At 34.7% G+C, this 15,618-nt stretch overlaps 1 protein-coding gene across 10 annotated transcripts in view; it reads left to right on the top strand.

Annotated features, from left to right (window-relative positions):
- The window catches only part of Mef2a (myocyte enhancer factor 2A), a 126,907-nt gene that overhangs the window by 38,735 nt on the left and 72,554 nt on the right, over nucleotides 1-15,618 (top strand). For all 10 annotated transcript variants that reach the window (XM_021651003.2, XM_060367308.1, XM_060367304.1 and 7 more), the window contains one exon: nucleotides 13,855-14,041. In XM_021651003.2, the coding sequence (XP_021506678.1) occupies nucleotides 13,988-14,041 (54 nt within the window). In that variant the 5' untranslated portion in view covers nucleotides 13,855-13,987. The remainder of the gene's footprint in view (nucleotides 1-13,854; nucleotides 14,042-15,618) is intronic.

The raw sequence follows: 15,618 nt of genomic DNA, 5'->3' as shown, positions 1-15,618 counted from the left end.
TTCTGACTGGAGTAAGATGGAATGTCAAAGCTGTTTTTGTTGTTTATCTAACTGCTAGGGACAATAAACTTTTTTTCTTCTTCAGATATTTCTTTTGAGAACTCTCTTTTTAAATCCAAGGCCCATTTTTTTAAATGTGTTGTTTGGTTTTTTGACTCTGTTTTTTTGAGTTTTTTATATATTCTGAGTGTGAATCCTCTCTCAGATGTATAGCTGGCCAAGATTCCTATTCTGAGGCCTTCTTTCTTCATTGTTTTTAGTTTTCTGATAGAATATTTGGGAATCTGTAATTTCTAATATCATGTCATGTGCAAATAAGGATAGTATGTCTTTCTTATATAGCCGGCATAGTAGTCTTGTTACTGATTTCAGTGTTCTTGAAGTTTTTCTCCATTTTGGATGTTATGGGCTTGGGTTTCTCACATATAGAATTATATTGAGGTATATTCTGTTTAGTCCTACTTGCTCTAGGACTTTGATCATGAAGGCTTTTTGGATTTTGTCAATGTTTTTTCTTCTGCATCTAGAGACAGTCATGTGTTTTCTATCTTTAAGACCATTTATGTGGTGTATTACATTTATTGACCTGCGTGTTTTGAACCATCCCTGTAACGCTAGTATAAAGCAAGGTTGGTCATGATGGATAATCTTTTAATGTGTGTCTGTGTTTGGTTTGCAAGTATTTTATTGAGCATTTTTGAATTTCTGTTCATCAGGGTTATTGGCCTCAGGGTGTTTTTGTTTCCTTTGTTTTTTTTTTGTTTGTATTTTTGTTTGTTTGTTTTTGTTATGGTTTTACCTGATTTTAGTATTAAAGTGATACTGGATTTTTAGAAGAAGTTTGGGAGTACTCCTATTTTTATTTTTTTTGACTAGTTTAAAAATGATTGGTATAGAGCCTTCTTTGAAAGTCTGATAGAATTTTGCTGTGAATTCTTCTGGTCCTGGCATTTTTAGATGGAAGGCTTATTATTATTATTTTAGTCTGTTTTGTTATTATGGGTTTGTTTAGGTTATGGTTGATAATGATATTTTCTTGGTTAAATATTGCTAGTTTGGCTAGAAAATCATCCCCCTTTTTAGGTTTTTCAGCTTAATGGAATACAGGCTTTTAAATTATTCTCTTACAACATTCTGAATTTCTTTGGTGTCTATTGTAATGCTTACCCATTTATTTCTGATTTTCTTAATTTGGCTCCTTTTTTTCTTTTGGTTAGTTGGTCCATGGGTCTGACAATCTTGTTTATCTTCTTAAAGAACCAGCTTTTACTTTTATTGCTGTGTGTGTATATGTGTTTTTTTTTTTTTTTTTTTTTTTTTTTTTTTTTTCCTGGTTTTGGTTTTTGGTTCTTGAGACGGGGCTTTTTTTTTTTTTTTGTAGTGTTGGCTGTCCTGGACACACTTTGTAGGTTAAGCTGGCATTGAACTCCTAGAGATCCACTTGCCTCTGCCTCCCATTTTGTTTCAAAGTTTTGGTATTTCTTGTAGTCCACTGCGTTTGGATTTGTTTTGTTTTGTTTTTCCAAATTTTTGAGTTGCATCATTTATTTGTGCTGTTCCCAGTATTTTAGTGTTGGTGTTTAGAGCTATAAATTACCCTCATAGGACTGATTTCATTGTGTCCCAGAGGGTTTTTTTTTTTTTATGTGTGTGTGTGTTGTGTTTTCATTTACTTCCAGGAAATTTTTTATTTTTAATTTGACCCATTCATCATTCTGAGTTTAATTTCCATGAGCTCGTGTTTTTACTAGTTATTTATTTGCTGTGAATTTTAAGTTTTATTGTATTATGGCCAGATAAGGGTACATGGAAGTTATTGCATCTTTCTGAATTTGTAAAGATTTGTTTTGTGTCCCAGGATATGGTCTGTCATAGAGAAGCTTCAGTGTGCTGCTTAGTAGAATTTATATTCTTTGTTGTTGGGTGAAATGTTACGTAGATGTTATTTGATGTGTGATGTCAGTTAGTTCTGATGTCTCTCTGTTTAATTTTTTTCCAGATGATCTATCTTCTTTTAGAGAAAGTAGCATATGAATTCTCATAGTATTTATTAAAGGTTTGATGTTAATTTATACACTTAGTTCTGGTAGTACATTTTAAATGAAATTGGATGCCTCTGAGTTTGGTAATATATGTTAAGGATAGTATTATCTTCTTGGTTAACTGTTCCCTTGATTTAGAATGAGTGCTATTTTTCATCACTTCTGATTAGTTTTAGTTTGAAGTTTAATTTTTCAGATACTAGGATAGCAATACCTACTTGTTTTTTGGTTCTCCTTAACTGGAGTACTTTTGTTCATCCTTTTTTTTTTTTTTTTTAAGTCAGTACCTATCTGTAAAGTTAAGTTGTGTTTCTTATAGATAACAGATACATGGATTTTATTTCTTGACCCATTTAGCCAGCCTGTGTCTTTTGATTGGAGAATTGAGTCTATTAATATTTAAAGTTACTGAAAGGTGTGTGTTGATTGCAATCAATATGTTGATTTTGGTTCTGTTGTTTGTGTTTTCAGTGGTACTTTGTGTTTTAGTAATTTTGCCCTAGAATTTCTTTCTACAGTCTGTTGTCTATGCTCATTTCCCCATTTAGCCCCCAAAACTGCTTGCTATATTTTCTTTAGGTTTGGTTTGTTAGACATAATTTTCTTTTAGGTTGCTTATACCAAGGAAAGTTTTCCTTTCTCTTTCAACTCTGGAAATAGTTTTTGCTGAGTGTATTTGCGTAGGTTGGCTGTTACAGACTTTTAGGACTTGGAATGAATTGGTGCAGACTTTTTTGGCTTTCAAACTTTCCATTGAGAAATCTGATGTTACTCTGTTGAGTTTTTCTTTATATGTAAGCTGTATTTTTTTTTCTTGTAGGTTTCAATACTTTCTCTTTGTTTTGTATACATTTAGTGGTTTAACTATGAAATGCCTTTTCTAGTCTGGTCCGTTGGTTTTCTGTGTGTGTGTTTCTTGTATCTGTATGGATATGTCTTCCTTAGTTTGGGGAAGTTTTCTTCTATGATCTTATTGAAGATCTGGTATATGCTATTGAGTTGGGATTCTTCTCATCTACTCCTATGATTTAAAGCTTTGTTATTGTTGTTGTTTTAATGGTGTCCCACGTTTCCTCTATATTCCTTTGTTTTGGTGTGTTGTGTGTGTTTTCTAGATCCTCTGCTTTTTCTTTAAGTTCTGTAATCCTTTTTTCTTGATTCATTTTCTTGATTAATTGATTCTTTTCTTTCTTGATTCATTCTACATGTGAGTCTAGTTGGGCTTTTGGGTTTTCAATTTCTTCTTCATTTTAGCTCGAATCCTTTTTAATATTTCTCTTTATTGAGTTTCATTTTTAAATTCTGTATTTTCTTTGTCATTTCCATCATTTTTATGGTTTTGTTTTGGTTTCACATATGCATTTATTTTCTTGAGTTGTTTCTCTTTAGATTCATTAAACTGGTTCTTTTTGTCTTTATACTCCTTCAGTTCTTTGATGAATTTTATGATTGTACTTTTAAATTCTGTGTTCTGGGGTTCATCTAGGTAATTCTCATTGGCAACCATTTCTCAGGGACTGGTGGGTTTGGGGCTGCGATACTTCTCTGTGCTTTCATATTGTTTATATGTTTGGTCTTAAGATATAAGCATATGGATATCTTTAGTTAATTTTGTGTCTGATATGGGCAGATACGTTGGGACAGAAGAGAAGAGGATGTGTGGCTTGGGTTGGACCTACAGGTTGGCTCTCTGGCTTAGGTGGAATGCAGTCCAGTGAGCATAGGGGACTTGGCTGATGTGCAGAGTCTGGTGGTAAGCCCAGGGAGGACTAGCTCACCCTGCTAGATCTTATATCCCGGAGAAGCATCTGTGTGATCTGGCTCTGTTTTCATTGAATTTTAAAAATATTACTTATTTTTTGTGTGCGAATATGTTTGAATGTATATATGTGCATTGTATATGTGCCCTGGTGTCCAGGGGAGATCAGAAGAGGCATCTAATTCCCTGAACTGGATTTTCAAAACTGGAGTCAAAGCTGAGATCAGCTGTGTGGGTGCTGGGACCAGACCAATGTTGTTAATTGCTGGGCCTTTCTGCAGCCCCTGTGTTTTAATTAAAAATTTAAAATGAGTTTTTAAGCTATGAAAAGACAGAAGAAAGATTATATTACTAAGTGAAAGAAGCCAATCTGAAAATGATGTATTCAGTATGGCTTAAATGATATGACAGTGTAGAAAAGATGAAATTATGAGGTTAGTAAAATGGTGGTTTCCAGGAGTCGGTGGAGGGGAGAGACGTGTAGAAGAGTACAGATGATTTTATTATAATAAAAAACATTCCATTTTTATTATAACATTCTATTGTTATAATAAATATTATAATAGTTATAACAAATATATAATAAATATATCAAATATGAATGTATTGTAATGAATAGAAAGTATTCTTTTATAATAAAATATTATAATAAATTAAAAATTACAGTGTTATATATGGTAAATGGTGAATACATTCATGTTATATATTCATAGAAATTCATAAAACACAAAATACCAAGAGTGAACTCGTATCAGTGAGGCACTGTGGTTGAATTGACATATAAATATAGGATCATCAGCTGTAGTAAGAATTCTTACCTGATAGTAATATTAATAATGTGAAGGGCTAAACGCATTGTGCATGGTATATTGCAGAAAACTTTGTATATTTCTATTAATTTAACTGCAGGCTTGAAAATGCTATAAGTAATAAAAATGGGAACAAAGGATAGATAAACTAGATTAAGATCTTTATTGCAAAGTGTGGACAAATAGGAGTTATCCCCTACACAATCAGGATTGTGCTGTCTTTGTCCTGGCCACTGAGAGTGGAAAAATGGAAGGAAGGGAAGCATCAGGCTATGACAATTTGGAGCATATAACCCTAGGGTTGAGAATCTTGACTCCTTTCCTGCCATAAAGTCCAGGAAAACAATTTTTGTAATGAGACTGAGGTTGTAGATTATTGTTCTGGGCTAGTCCCAGAACCAAGAACAGGGCTGGTGATGACACCTGAAACTAGTTTCTGAAGAACTAATACAAGGTTTGGGTTTCTTTTTTTAGAAAAGGTGTATGTGAGAGAGAAAGAGAGAGGGTTTAGCTGTTGATTGTTTACATGGAATTGCTTTATTCTAGAGTTTGTTTTAATAGCTTATGAAACATTTGATATATGATTGATTTGATAGAATCACAAAAGTAGAAACTCAAGTGTAATAATAGATTTTACCTTACTTTTAAAGTCTGTGCACTTAAAAATATTTACATGGTAGCTCAGTGTCCAAATGAATTCTCTAATAAGGGGAACAGGGACTGTTCCTGACATGAACTCAACGGCGAGCTCTTCCACCCCCCACCTCCCAAAGGAGGAGCAGCTTTGCTGGGCCACAGAAGAGGACATTGCAGCCAGGCCTGAAGAGACTTGATAAGCTAGGGTCAGATGGAAGGGAAGGAGGTCCTCCCTTATTAGTGGACTTGGAAAGGGGCACGGAGAAGATGAGGGAGGGAGGGTGGGATTGGGAGGGAAGGAGGAAGGGGGCTACAGCTGGGATACAAAGTAAATAACCTGTGATTAATATAAAAAATAAATAAATTAAAAAAGAAAACAATTTACTTAAAAAATTTAAAATTAGATTAAAAAATTTTATGTATGAGGTTGTTTTTTTTTTTTTTTGTCTGCCTGAATTATTCACCACATGCGTGCATGGTGCTTGTAGGGATCAGAAGAGGCACCAAGAGAGTCAGGATTAGGAATGTTTGTGAACCACCATGTGGATGCTGGGAGTCTAACCTAGGTTGTCTGCAAGAGCTACAAGTGCTTTTAACCACTGAGCCGTCTGTCCAACCCTTTAAAATACTTCCTTAGCAAGATGCCTTCAAATAATGGACACAACTGCTCTTAAAATATTTTACTTATTTATAATCAGTATTAATGCCACATTATTCTTAGCATGAATGCTGGATTCTGTGATATGTCTTAAGTTACAAAAGTAGGTCTGAGTTGAGAATATTTTTAAATTTTTAATATAATTCCTGAATTTCAAAGACACAGAACATTTTCAGTTAATTAGAAAATTTAAAGTATTTTTTTCTATGTTGCCTGAATACAGTTATACTTGGGATTTAAAGAGTTTCTTTTTGTACCTAGGGAAAGGTACAATATTTACTTTTTATGAAAATGTTTTTTAAAGGTAGGCTTGAAATGTTGTCTTTTAAAAAAAATCTTTAGCTATATTTTATAGAAAAAGAAGTTATTTGATCCAGAAGAGTTAGCGGTTTTTAATCATTAGTTAGCATCAATGAAGTTTGATTCCTATGGTTATTTTAAGATCATGTATTATACATTTTTTAGTATTTGTATGTTTTCAATTAAGCAGGTTTGTTTTTGAATATTCATATTGAGAATGTTTTCATCATCCCTCACCTAAATTCTGTATCTATTAAATGATGTCTTCATTTACAACATTCCTCCCTTCCTCCAATGCCTGGTAATTATGATCTTATCTTCTGCCACGGTATGTGACTAGTCTTCCTATGACTAACTTTGTCTGTTTAGCACCAAATCTTTAGTGTTTCTCTGTCTTATAACATTGACAAGATGCCCCCTTTTTTTTTCAGTAGTTTTAAAGGACAAATAATTGTGTGTGTGTATTTGTCTGCATGTGTACCATATTTTATTTATCCATTCAATTACTCATGGACATGATGTTGTTTCTCCAATTTTTAAAAAATTACTTGTTCATTTCTTTGAAAAAGACAGAAGGGAGAGGGAAAAAGAGAGGTGGAGGGAGACGCAGAGAGAGGCAGAGAGAGAGATAGACAGTGGGTTTGCATGTGCCACGTTGAGTGCATGGAAGTCCAAAAACAACAGCAGTCATTTCTTACCTTCTAGGGAGGCAGTGGGGGAGACAGGCAGGCAGGCAGGCAGGCAGCCTGACTGACTGTGGCTTTGCACATGCCACATTGAGTGCATGGAAATTTGAAGACAGTGGTAGTCTAGCTCACCTTTTACCATGTGGTTACCAGGAACCAAGCTCAGATCCTTGGGGTTGGTGGCAAGCACTTTTACTCACTGAGCCACCTTGCTGGCGCTTTCTTTTAACCATTGTAAATAGTACTCCCATGAATATTGGTATGTATATTCAGTCTATGCTTTAAATTCTTTAATTTTCGTATCTAGAAGTTAAATTGTTGGATCAAATGGTAGTTCTGCTTTTTTTTTTTAAAAAAAAAAAAAGCATTTGTTACACCTTTTTACCACAGTAGCTGCTGTATTTTTTTGTTCCAAAATTGTATAAGGGTCTCAGTTATATAGCTGTGCTAATATTTCCTTTTTATATTTTAAAAAGTAATAGTGATTTTGGAATGGCAAAATGGCTGGTGAGTAAAAGCGCATTCTGTCAGGCCTAATGTTTGAGCCATATGGTGGATCTTCACACTCAATCCATGATACATGTGCCCCCACTCTGAATAATAAAATGTAAATGGTCATCTGAATGTGTGTAGAGAGGGTTTTTATTCTGGGTTAAATTGCATTTGCTTAAATAGTTAGTGATGTTGACCCTTTTTTCATGTGTTTATTGGTAGTTTAGGCTATCTTACAACATGTTTGTGGTCCTTCCCACTCCCTTTGAGACTAGATCTCATTCTGTAGCGAAAGATGTCCTGGAACCTAGAAGTGTTTTCAGTGTGCAGTGTTCTGTCTGCCTTAGCCTCTCAAGAGCTGCAGGGATTTTATGTATGAGCCACTACTGGCCACCATTGATTCACTCCCTTTACCATGTGAGTTCCAGAGACTGAATTCAGAGATTGAATTGAGGTTTGGTGGCAACTGTCTCTATCTACTGAGAGATCTTGCCTCTCTTATCTTTTGCCCATTTTTAAGTTTAATATTTTTGCTGTTGAGTTTTAGAAAATCTTTATATATTTTGGGCATTATTCCCATGTCATATATAGTTAGTTTTTTGTTGATTTGTTTTGGTTTTGTTTTTTGTTTTCCTTTCTTTGGGATACTCTTTTATTCTGCTAGTGGTGTCCATTGAAATGTATTTATTTATTTTGTATATACGGATATGGTGTGCATGAATGTATGTGCATTCACATTTGTGTAGGTGCATATATGTGCATGTGTGTAGTACATATGGAAGTCTGAGGATGTTTTAAATCTAGTGTCTTCTTGGGTTCTTCTTTTTCTATATTGAGGCAGGATCTGTGGCTGAATCCAAAGCATCTCCCTTGCACTCACTCGAGGCAGCTGTTATGTCCACTTAGCTTTGGGTAGGTTTTGAGCAAGTGAGCAAGTCTTCTAGCCTCCGTGTTTTTAATTTCAGTGAGGTCTAGTTTGTTGTTCTCTAGTATGTTTGTTTGGTTTTGGTGTTGTGACTAAGAAATCACTCCAATTTCTTGAAGCCTTTCTGTTTTCTGCTAAGAGTTTTACAGTTTTAGCTGTTGACTTTAGATTTCAATTTCAGATTCATTTTAAGTCGATGTTTGTATGTGACGTTAGATAAGCATGCAGCTGCGTTCTTCTGGATGTCTAGTTTCTTCACCATTTGTTTGAAAGAATGCCCTTTGCTGTTGAATGGTCTTGGCACTTGTATTTAAAAAAAATCCACTTATGTTTATTTCTGGACCTTCTATTCCATTAGTCTGCATGTCTTTCTGTATGCTTATGCAACAGTATTTCAAGTTCTGACTTTCATAAATTTTGAAATAAATGAGTCTTCCATTTTCATTCTTTTTCAAGACTTATTTCCACTGTTTGGAATCCTTTGAGATTTAATGTAAATTTCAGAGTAGTTTTTCAAATGCTACAAAAAAAATGAGGATTTTGATAGAATTGCATTGTATTTGTAGAGTGCTTTGTGTAGTATTGACAACTTGATACATACATTTTCCACGAGTAATATTTGTGACTAGTGCTTAAAATTTTTAGTGTATTGGTGTTTTGTTTCTTTGACTAACATACCTTTTTTCACAATAAGTGTACAGTAACTGCAGTGGATTTTGATATGTTGGTATTGTATCCTGATTATTTTGAATTTATTATAGTAACATTTTTCTTTTTCTCTTTTTTTATTGTTATTTTTTATTACATTGTAATCACTTTGTATCCCAGCTATAGCCCCCTCTCTCCTCTCCTTCCAACCCCACCTTACCTAGTTCTTCTAGTTCCCTGATTGGGGACATCCTTCTCTCCTTCTATCGGACCCTAGCTTATCAGGTCTCATCAAGACTGGCTGCATTTTTGTTCCTCTGTGGCCTGGCAAGGCTGCACTCCCCCAGGGGGAGGTGATCAAAGAGCAGGACACTGAGTTCATGCCAGAGACAGCACCAACTCCCCTTATTAGGGAATCACTTGGAGACTGAGTCTGTGGGCTACATCTGAGTAGGGGTTTTAGGTCCTCTCCATGCATGGTCCTTGGTTGGGGTATCAGTCTCTGCAGGTCTGCAGGGCCCCCAGGGCCTAGCTTTTTTTTTTTTTTTTTTTTTTGGCTCTGTTGGAATAACATACTTCTTAAGGGGATATGTTTTTCTACTTAAAATTTATGTCATCTGTGAACATGGATAATTCACTTCCCTTTTTCCAGTTGAGAAATTTCATTTTTCTGTTATTTAAATTGTTGTCTAGAGCTTTGACTCTGTTGCAGAATATAAGAGGTTGAGAATGAGCCTTTTCTTATTCCTGATATTACAGGAAAAATCTTTAGTGTTTCATCATTGAATATGGCATTAACTGGGAATTTTATGCAATTTTATGCATGGTTTGTCACACACTTTTTGTTATAAAATATGTAACATTTTGTTACAAAGGTATATCATGAAAAATGTTTTTATAGCTCTCATTTTTAAAAGTACATTTGATCCTTCCTGTACACACACACGTTTTGAAGTTAAATTTTTGTTAATTTCTGGCTTAATTTCTCTGGTATCAGAACATGTCTGTCTTTGAAATTTGTTAAGTTTTACTTTATAATCTAGCATTTAATCACTTTTGGCAAGTGTTTTATATATAATTAAAGAAAGTATTTTCTAAGTCAGAATCCTCTGTGAAGTTGTTGACCTGGTTGTGCCTCATTCATTCTGAACTGCTTGTTCCATGAGTTGCTGAGTATGCCCTCCTAAAATCAACTTAGTACTCAACAACTCATTTCAGACAGGCCTTTAGGGGTTGGCTTTGTTGACAGTCAGACTTGTGTTTCTTACCTACTTTATTTGGAAAAAGTCTGTTCATATAGAAGTAAAATTAGTACAGTAGTAAAACTGTATGAGAAATATATCCTCAGTGCAGTTGGTAGAATATTGGACTGTAATGTGGACATTTCAAAGTCCCTGTACTAGGTACAAAGAGAATGTCTCTGATGCTGCTGGCAATAGGACATAATAAGAGCTGGCCAGGCAGTGATGGCGCCCGCCTTTAATTTCTGCAGTCAGGAGGTAGAGGCAAGTGGATCTTTGTGAGTTCCAGGACAGCCAGGGCTACATAGTGAGACCCTGTTTCAAAAAACAACAACAACAGCAGCAACAACAACAACAAAACCCTGAAATAAAACAAAAAGACATATCCAAAGCCTTTGAGCCATTGTCTGCCATGTGTCTTTGTCTTGAGCATGTATCTATTTTCCTTTTCTCTTTAGCCTTTAGTTTTTCTTAAATTTATGGAATGTGTGAAAATATTGAAAAGTGCTTTGTTGTCACTGTGGAAAATGCCAGGGAGAAAGTTAGTTACTGCCTATTAAATTGTGTAGTAGGCATTTTATATCCTAACCAGGATAATTTATTTCTATGAATGGACATTTTTTAAAATTTCAGTTAAAGTTTAAAAAGAGAAATGATTGGAGATCATGATTTTATATGCAGCATAATTTTCCCACTTAAAAATAGCAAATAAACTCTTACATTTTGGCATAGAATAACTTTTTTAAGAACAGATTTCTGATTATATGTGATATTAGGTATTATATCTTAATGTTAAAATGAACTTCAAATAAATTATGTGAGGCTGGATAGATGGCTTGCAGGTTAAGAATAATGGTTGCTTTGAAAAGAACTCAAGTTTGAGTGCCAATGCTCGCATGGTGGGTGACAGTTTGTAACTCCAGTTCCTGGGAATTGAATGCTTCTTCTGGCCTCTGTGGGCATTAAGGCTCACAGATGATGTGCAGACTTACATGCTGGTAATACAGATACATAAAGTCAAAACCATTTATTTATTTGGTGGTGGTGATAGTGATGTGTATGTGTCCATGTGTGTACTTGTTCTTTGTCTCACATATGGAGGTCAGAGGTCAACTTGAAGGAGTCTCTTCTCTCCTTTCACTACATGGGTCTATGGATCAAACACAGGTACACTCAGGCACCTTTTCCTGCTGAGCCATTTCACTGGCTTTAATAGAACTTTTTTTTTTGTAAATTGACCAATGTCTTCATCTCAGTGTATGTGTCTGTCTTGACTTGAAGTTTGTCATGACAAACTGTGACATAAAACTTGTGCTCCGGTTTGTTGATTTTATATTCCTTTTTTCAGTTGTATCCAGTTTGTTATCAAAGTTTGTTTTTCTTTTCAAAATGGTTTGTTTGTTTTGGTTTTTTTGAGACAGAGTTTCTCAGTGTAACAGAGTCTTGCCTGTCCTGGACTCATTTTGTAGACCATTTCAAACTCACAGAAATCCGTTTGCCTGTGTCTGCCTCCTGAATGCTAAGTTTAAAGGTGTATGCCAACCAACCATGCCCAACTTTTATATTTTTCATCCATTAAAAAAAAAACAGTATTTTTAACTTAAAATCTTCCTGATAATACTATTCTATTGATCTACTGTAGATAAGTTTCAATTCCCACTCTTTATTTGTTCTTTTAAAATTTTTAGTATTTTATATGAATATGATGGTAATGTTATGTTTGAGCTGAAGTTTTCATTTGCTACTGAAAGGTAGCAAGGCTAATAACTCTCACTAGTCCAGTTTGCCTTAGTCTAACCTGGCTGAAATGACTATAGTGGTCTTCCCCATGTGGATTATTCTGTTTCTCATTATTATTGTATCTATCTATGGGATAGTCCTTTGGAGTCTTTCCAGATGCCTGGTATGCTTGCTAAGGCTATTCCTCCTGTGCAGGCTTGAAATCTGATTTCTGCACTTTCATTTGTAGGTGTGTTGGAAGCACTGTTGACTTTCTCATTATCATAGTCAGTAGTTTCAGAATCCACCTACAATAACAACAAAGTTCAGAGACTGGTTTCTTCCAGATCGCAGACTTTCAAATTAGCATAATTGAAAGTTATAAATTGCCTTAAAACACTACTTTTTAGACTTACTTTTTTAGTTGTTCCAAGAGGAAAGTTGACTAGAGTGTCCTGTTTCAAAACTGTTGAGGGAATTTGCATATAATGTTCTCTTGTATGTATATCTTCACATTCTGGTAAACATTTTCTTACCTGCAAATCCAAGTTGGGTATAGGTCAGATAAATGACATTTTCAGTTTTAAATAGTACAGATTCATTCGTGTGATGGTTTGATGTCTTTCCCCCGGTGGACTCTACACTTTGAAAGATTAGGAATTTATATTATTTCTTGACACCCCCCCATTTTTTCTCTTTTTGACTCTTTTTCTCCATCTTTCTCCCGATCCCTCCCCCTCATTCTTTTTTTCTTTTTTGCTATCCTTGGGATTGAACTTTAGGCATCCAGCATGCTGGGCAAGCATTGCCCCTCAATAGAGAGTATTGGCTCTTTATTGAGCATTTTATCATTATGCTCGATTTGATGTTTGGGAGTATATTTGATGTGAATATTGTGTTAGTAAGTTATCATTGTAGCAGGTATTATAATTATATAAATTTAAAAGTAAAATAATGAATGTGGGAAGATCAGTAAGCAGGGATGTGCTGATGTTAGGAAGTGAAAAGCTCATTGCCTTCAAGCAGATTCACATTTAATAAGCCCCTGAATTTGCCCAATAAAGTTGAAGTTGTATAGGCATGTATAACATTTGGTCTTAGAATTTACACATTCGTATTCACTCCCCCAAATAGCTTATAATTTCTATAATTTCTTTTACCAAGTTGAATTGGTCTTGATTTCATTAATAAGGTGGTATTTTAACTGAATCTTAATGAGGAGGTACTTACTCAATGGCCAGAGAAATAAGTGTTTCACTTAAATGTATAATAATATAAAATTTATGCAGTAGTATCATTGTGGACCAATGAATACTATTAACGTTTTGGTTGTAGGGTAAATTAGTTTAGAAGAACTTCTAAGGGCAGATAGGGACCAATGATATTGTTTACCTTTTGCATGAAGGTCATCACGAGCCATATGTTGTTGACAGGTTCTGGAGTCTGACTTCAGAAGTCTTATCCCAATGATTGTCTCTTTACTTGGTGACTTTTGACACATTACTTGATTTTTTTTCTATGTCTCTGTATTCCTAGTCTCCATATTTACAAATGGAGGTAAAAAAGTCTAAGTAAAGAGATTCTAGATAAGAATGATTTTTCCCATTCTTAGAAAAATGCCTGGCATTTAGAAAAATCTCAGCAACATTGGCTGCTGTTATTGTTATTATATACATTGGAAAACCTTGAACACTGTAGCTGTATTTGCTTAGAAATAAAGTTGCAAAGAGATCCAGGAAACCTTTTAGAGGATAAAGTCAATAAGGAAGACTTGAGCCTACTTATTCTGTTTCTAAAAATTCCAGTCCAAGAACGCTTACTATGTCAGCATAAAATCAGATTTGAAATTTGTGTAGCATTTAATGATTTACAGACTTATAATTGTATGGAATTGAATGAAATCTTCTAAATTGTGTTTTTTGTTTTGTTTTGTTTTTAGATTTTTAAGAAAATTACAGCAGCAGCCTTGGACTAGAAGGTTAAATAATAGAACGTGTGTACAATGCATTAGGATATTAAAGAAAATTAGTTTTTGAATTATTTGGAATATAAGGAAGAAAAGGTGACTGAAAATGGGGCGGAAGAAAATACAAATCACACGCATAATGGATGAGAGGAACCGACAGGTAAATAAAATTTTAATTTATTTAATTGGTAGCTGTATTTTTAAAACATGCTATAGAAGTTCAGATGTTTCTTAAATGTTTAGTTTTAGAATAAATGAAAAATATTAGATATAAAATTGTCACTTTCTGTCATATACTTTAAAGAAACCTTCAAGGATGTAGGTAGTGGGCTAGTAAAATCACTATAATCCTTCCATTTTTTACTTGTATAGTTTTCAGACAATGCGTTAGCCTTTGTTGGCAGCTCACTTTTGCTATTCTGTTGTGATTGTTGTCAGACCATCATCTTTTATCATACTAAGGACTGTGCTAGTTTGCAGATACTGGTGAGTGTTTTGAGTCACAGTTTATGGTTAACCAATAAATAAGAACATAATTTTGAAGTGTTATTACCTCACATTTCTAAAGCATTTATGTATCATATGTCAGCTTTAGGTGATGTTTGCAATGAATACTTTTAAATTAGAACTTCAGTATGATGCTGATCCATATAGAGTCTGATTGTTGTATTTAAAACTGATTGGCAAACTGTCTCCAGAACTAGCTGCCTGTTTTTTCAGGTGTTATTAGCATCACTGTGCCTATTCATTTGCATACTTTCTGTATGGGCTAGTTGGCATAAAACTCTAAATCTTTTATTTAGGCCCTAAATCTTTGATGTCTGTCGTTTTAAGAAAAGTTGACTGCCCCTTTGATTTAGAGAAAAGAACAAAAAAGAATTTCAGAGACTTACTAGAGTAAGCTGCTCATTCCTCACATTCAAAGCACATTCAGTAGGGAGAGATGTTTTCTCTGGGGAGTTTGTCAGAGATTTGAAGAACAGCTTCTGCAAGCTCAGTAAGATCAACACAGCACTAAAAATGTGCTTTTGCAAGGTGAGTGTAGAAGTTTACCTGTATGCTGATATAACTAGATCCAGCCAGTTAGTGGCAGGAGGGGAAGTGGCTGTTAATGGAGTCACCAGAGCAGTCCATGGCTTGAGGTAAGCCCTTGTTTCAACTTGTGAAGACCGCTCAGCAAGAAAGCATAAGTCTACACAGTATGTACAGTATATTAGGATGACTGATAAAATAGCCATCCTGTCGTTGGAAAGGAACAACTCCAAGGAAGACTACGTGCAAACTTTCAACACGTAAAGATGGTGGCATGTAGAGGACACAATTATAAATGTCTAGTAAGGCTTGTGTGCAAGCTGAGAAATGGCATAAAATCTCCCGGCTCTCATCTCAGGAATACCCACAGTTAAGTTGGGCATAGCTAGGCTAGACCTGCATGTTGAAGATTTAATATTTAAAGGGAAAGAGAAACTAGGCCTATTTAGGTGGCTATGTAATGGTAACTTTATAAGTTGAGAGGATGACTTTGTCTGAAAAGAGACAGATTTGGGCCGGAAGGGATAGAAGCTGGATCTGGGAGGAGTCAAGTGAAGGAGTGAATATAATAAAGATATGCACAAAATTATCAAAGAACTAATAAATAATTTTTGATATAAGTCTTGTTACTACTGGCTGGAATATCTATAGAACTTAGGTGAAAATAAAGTATCCATTGTTTTATATAATAAATATATTCTTGAC

Source organism: Meriones unguiculatus, chromosome 14, assembly GCF_030254825.1.
Source record: "Meriones unguiculatus strain TT.TT164.6M chromosome 14, Bangor_MerUng_6.1, whole genome shotgun sequence".
NCBI classification, from domain to species: Eukaryota; Metazoa; Chordata; class Mammalia; order Rodentia; family Muridae; genus Meriones; species Meriones unguiculatus.
Note: the sequence above shows the minus strand (reverse complement) of the source record. Positions and strands in the feature narration are given on the sequence as shown.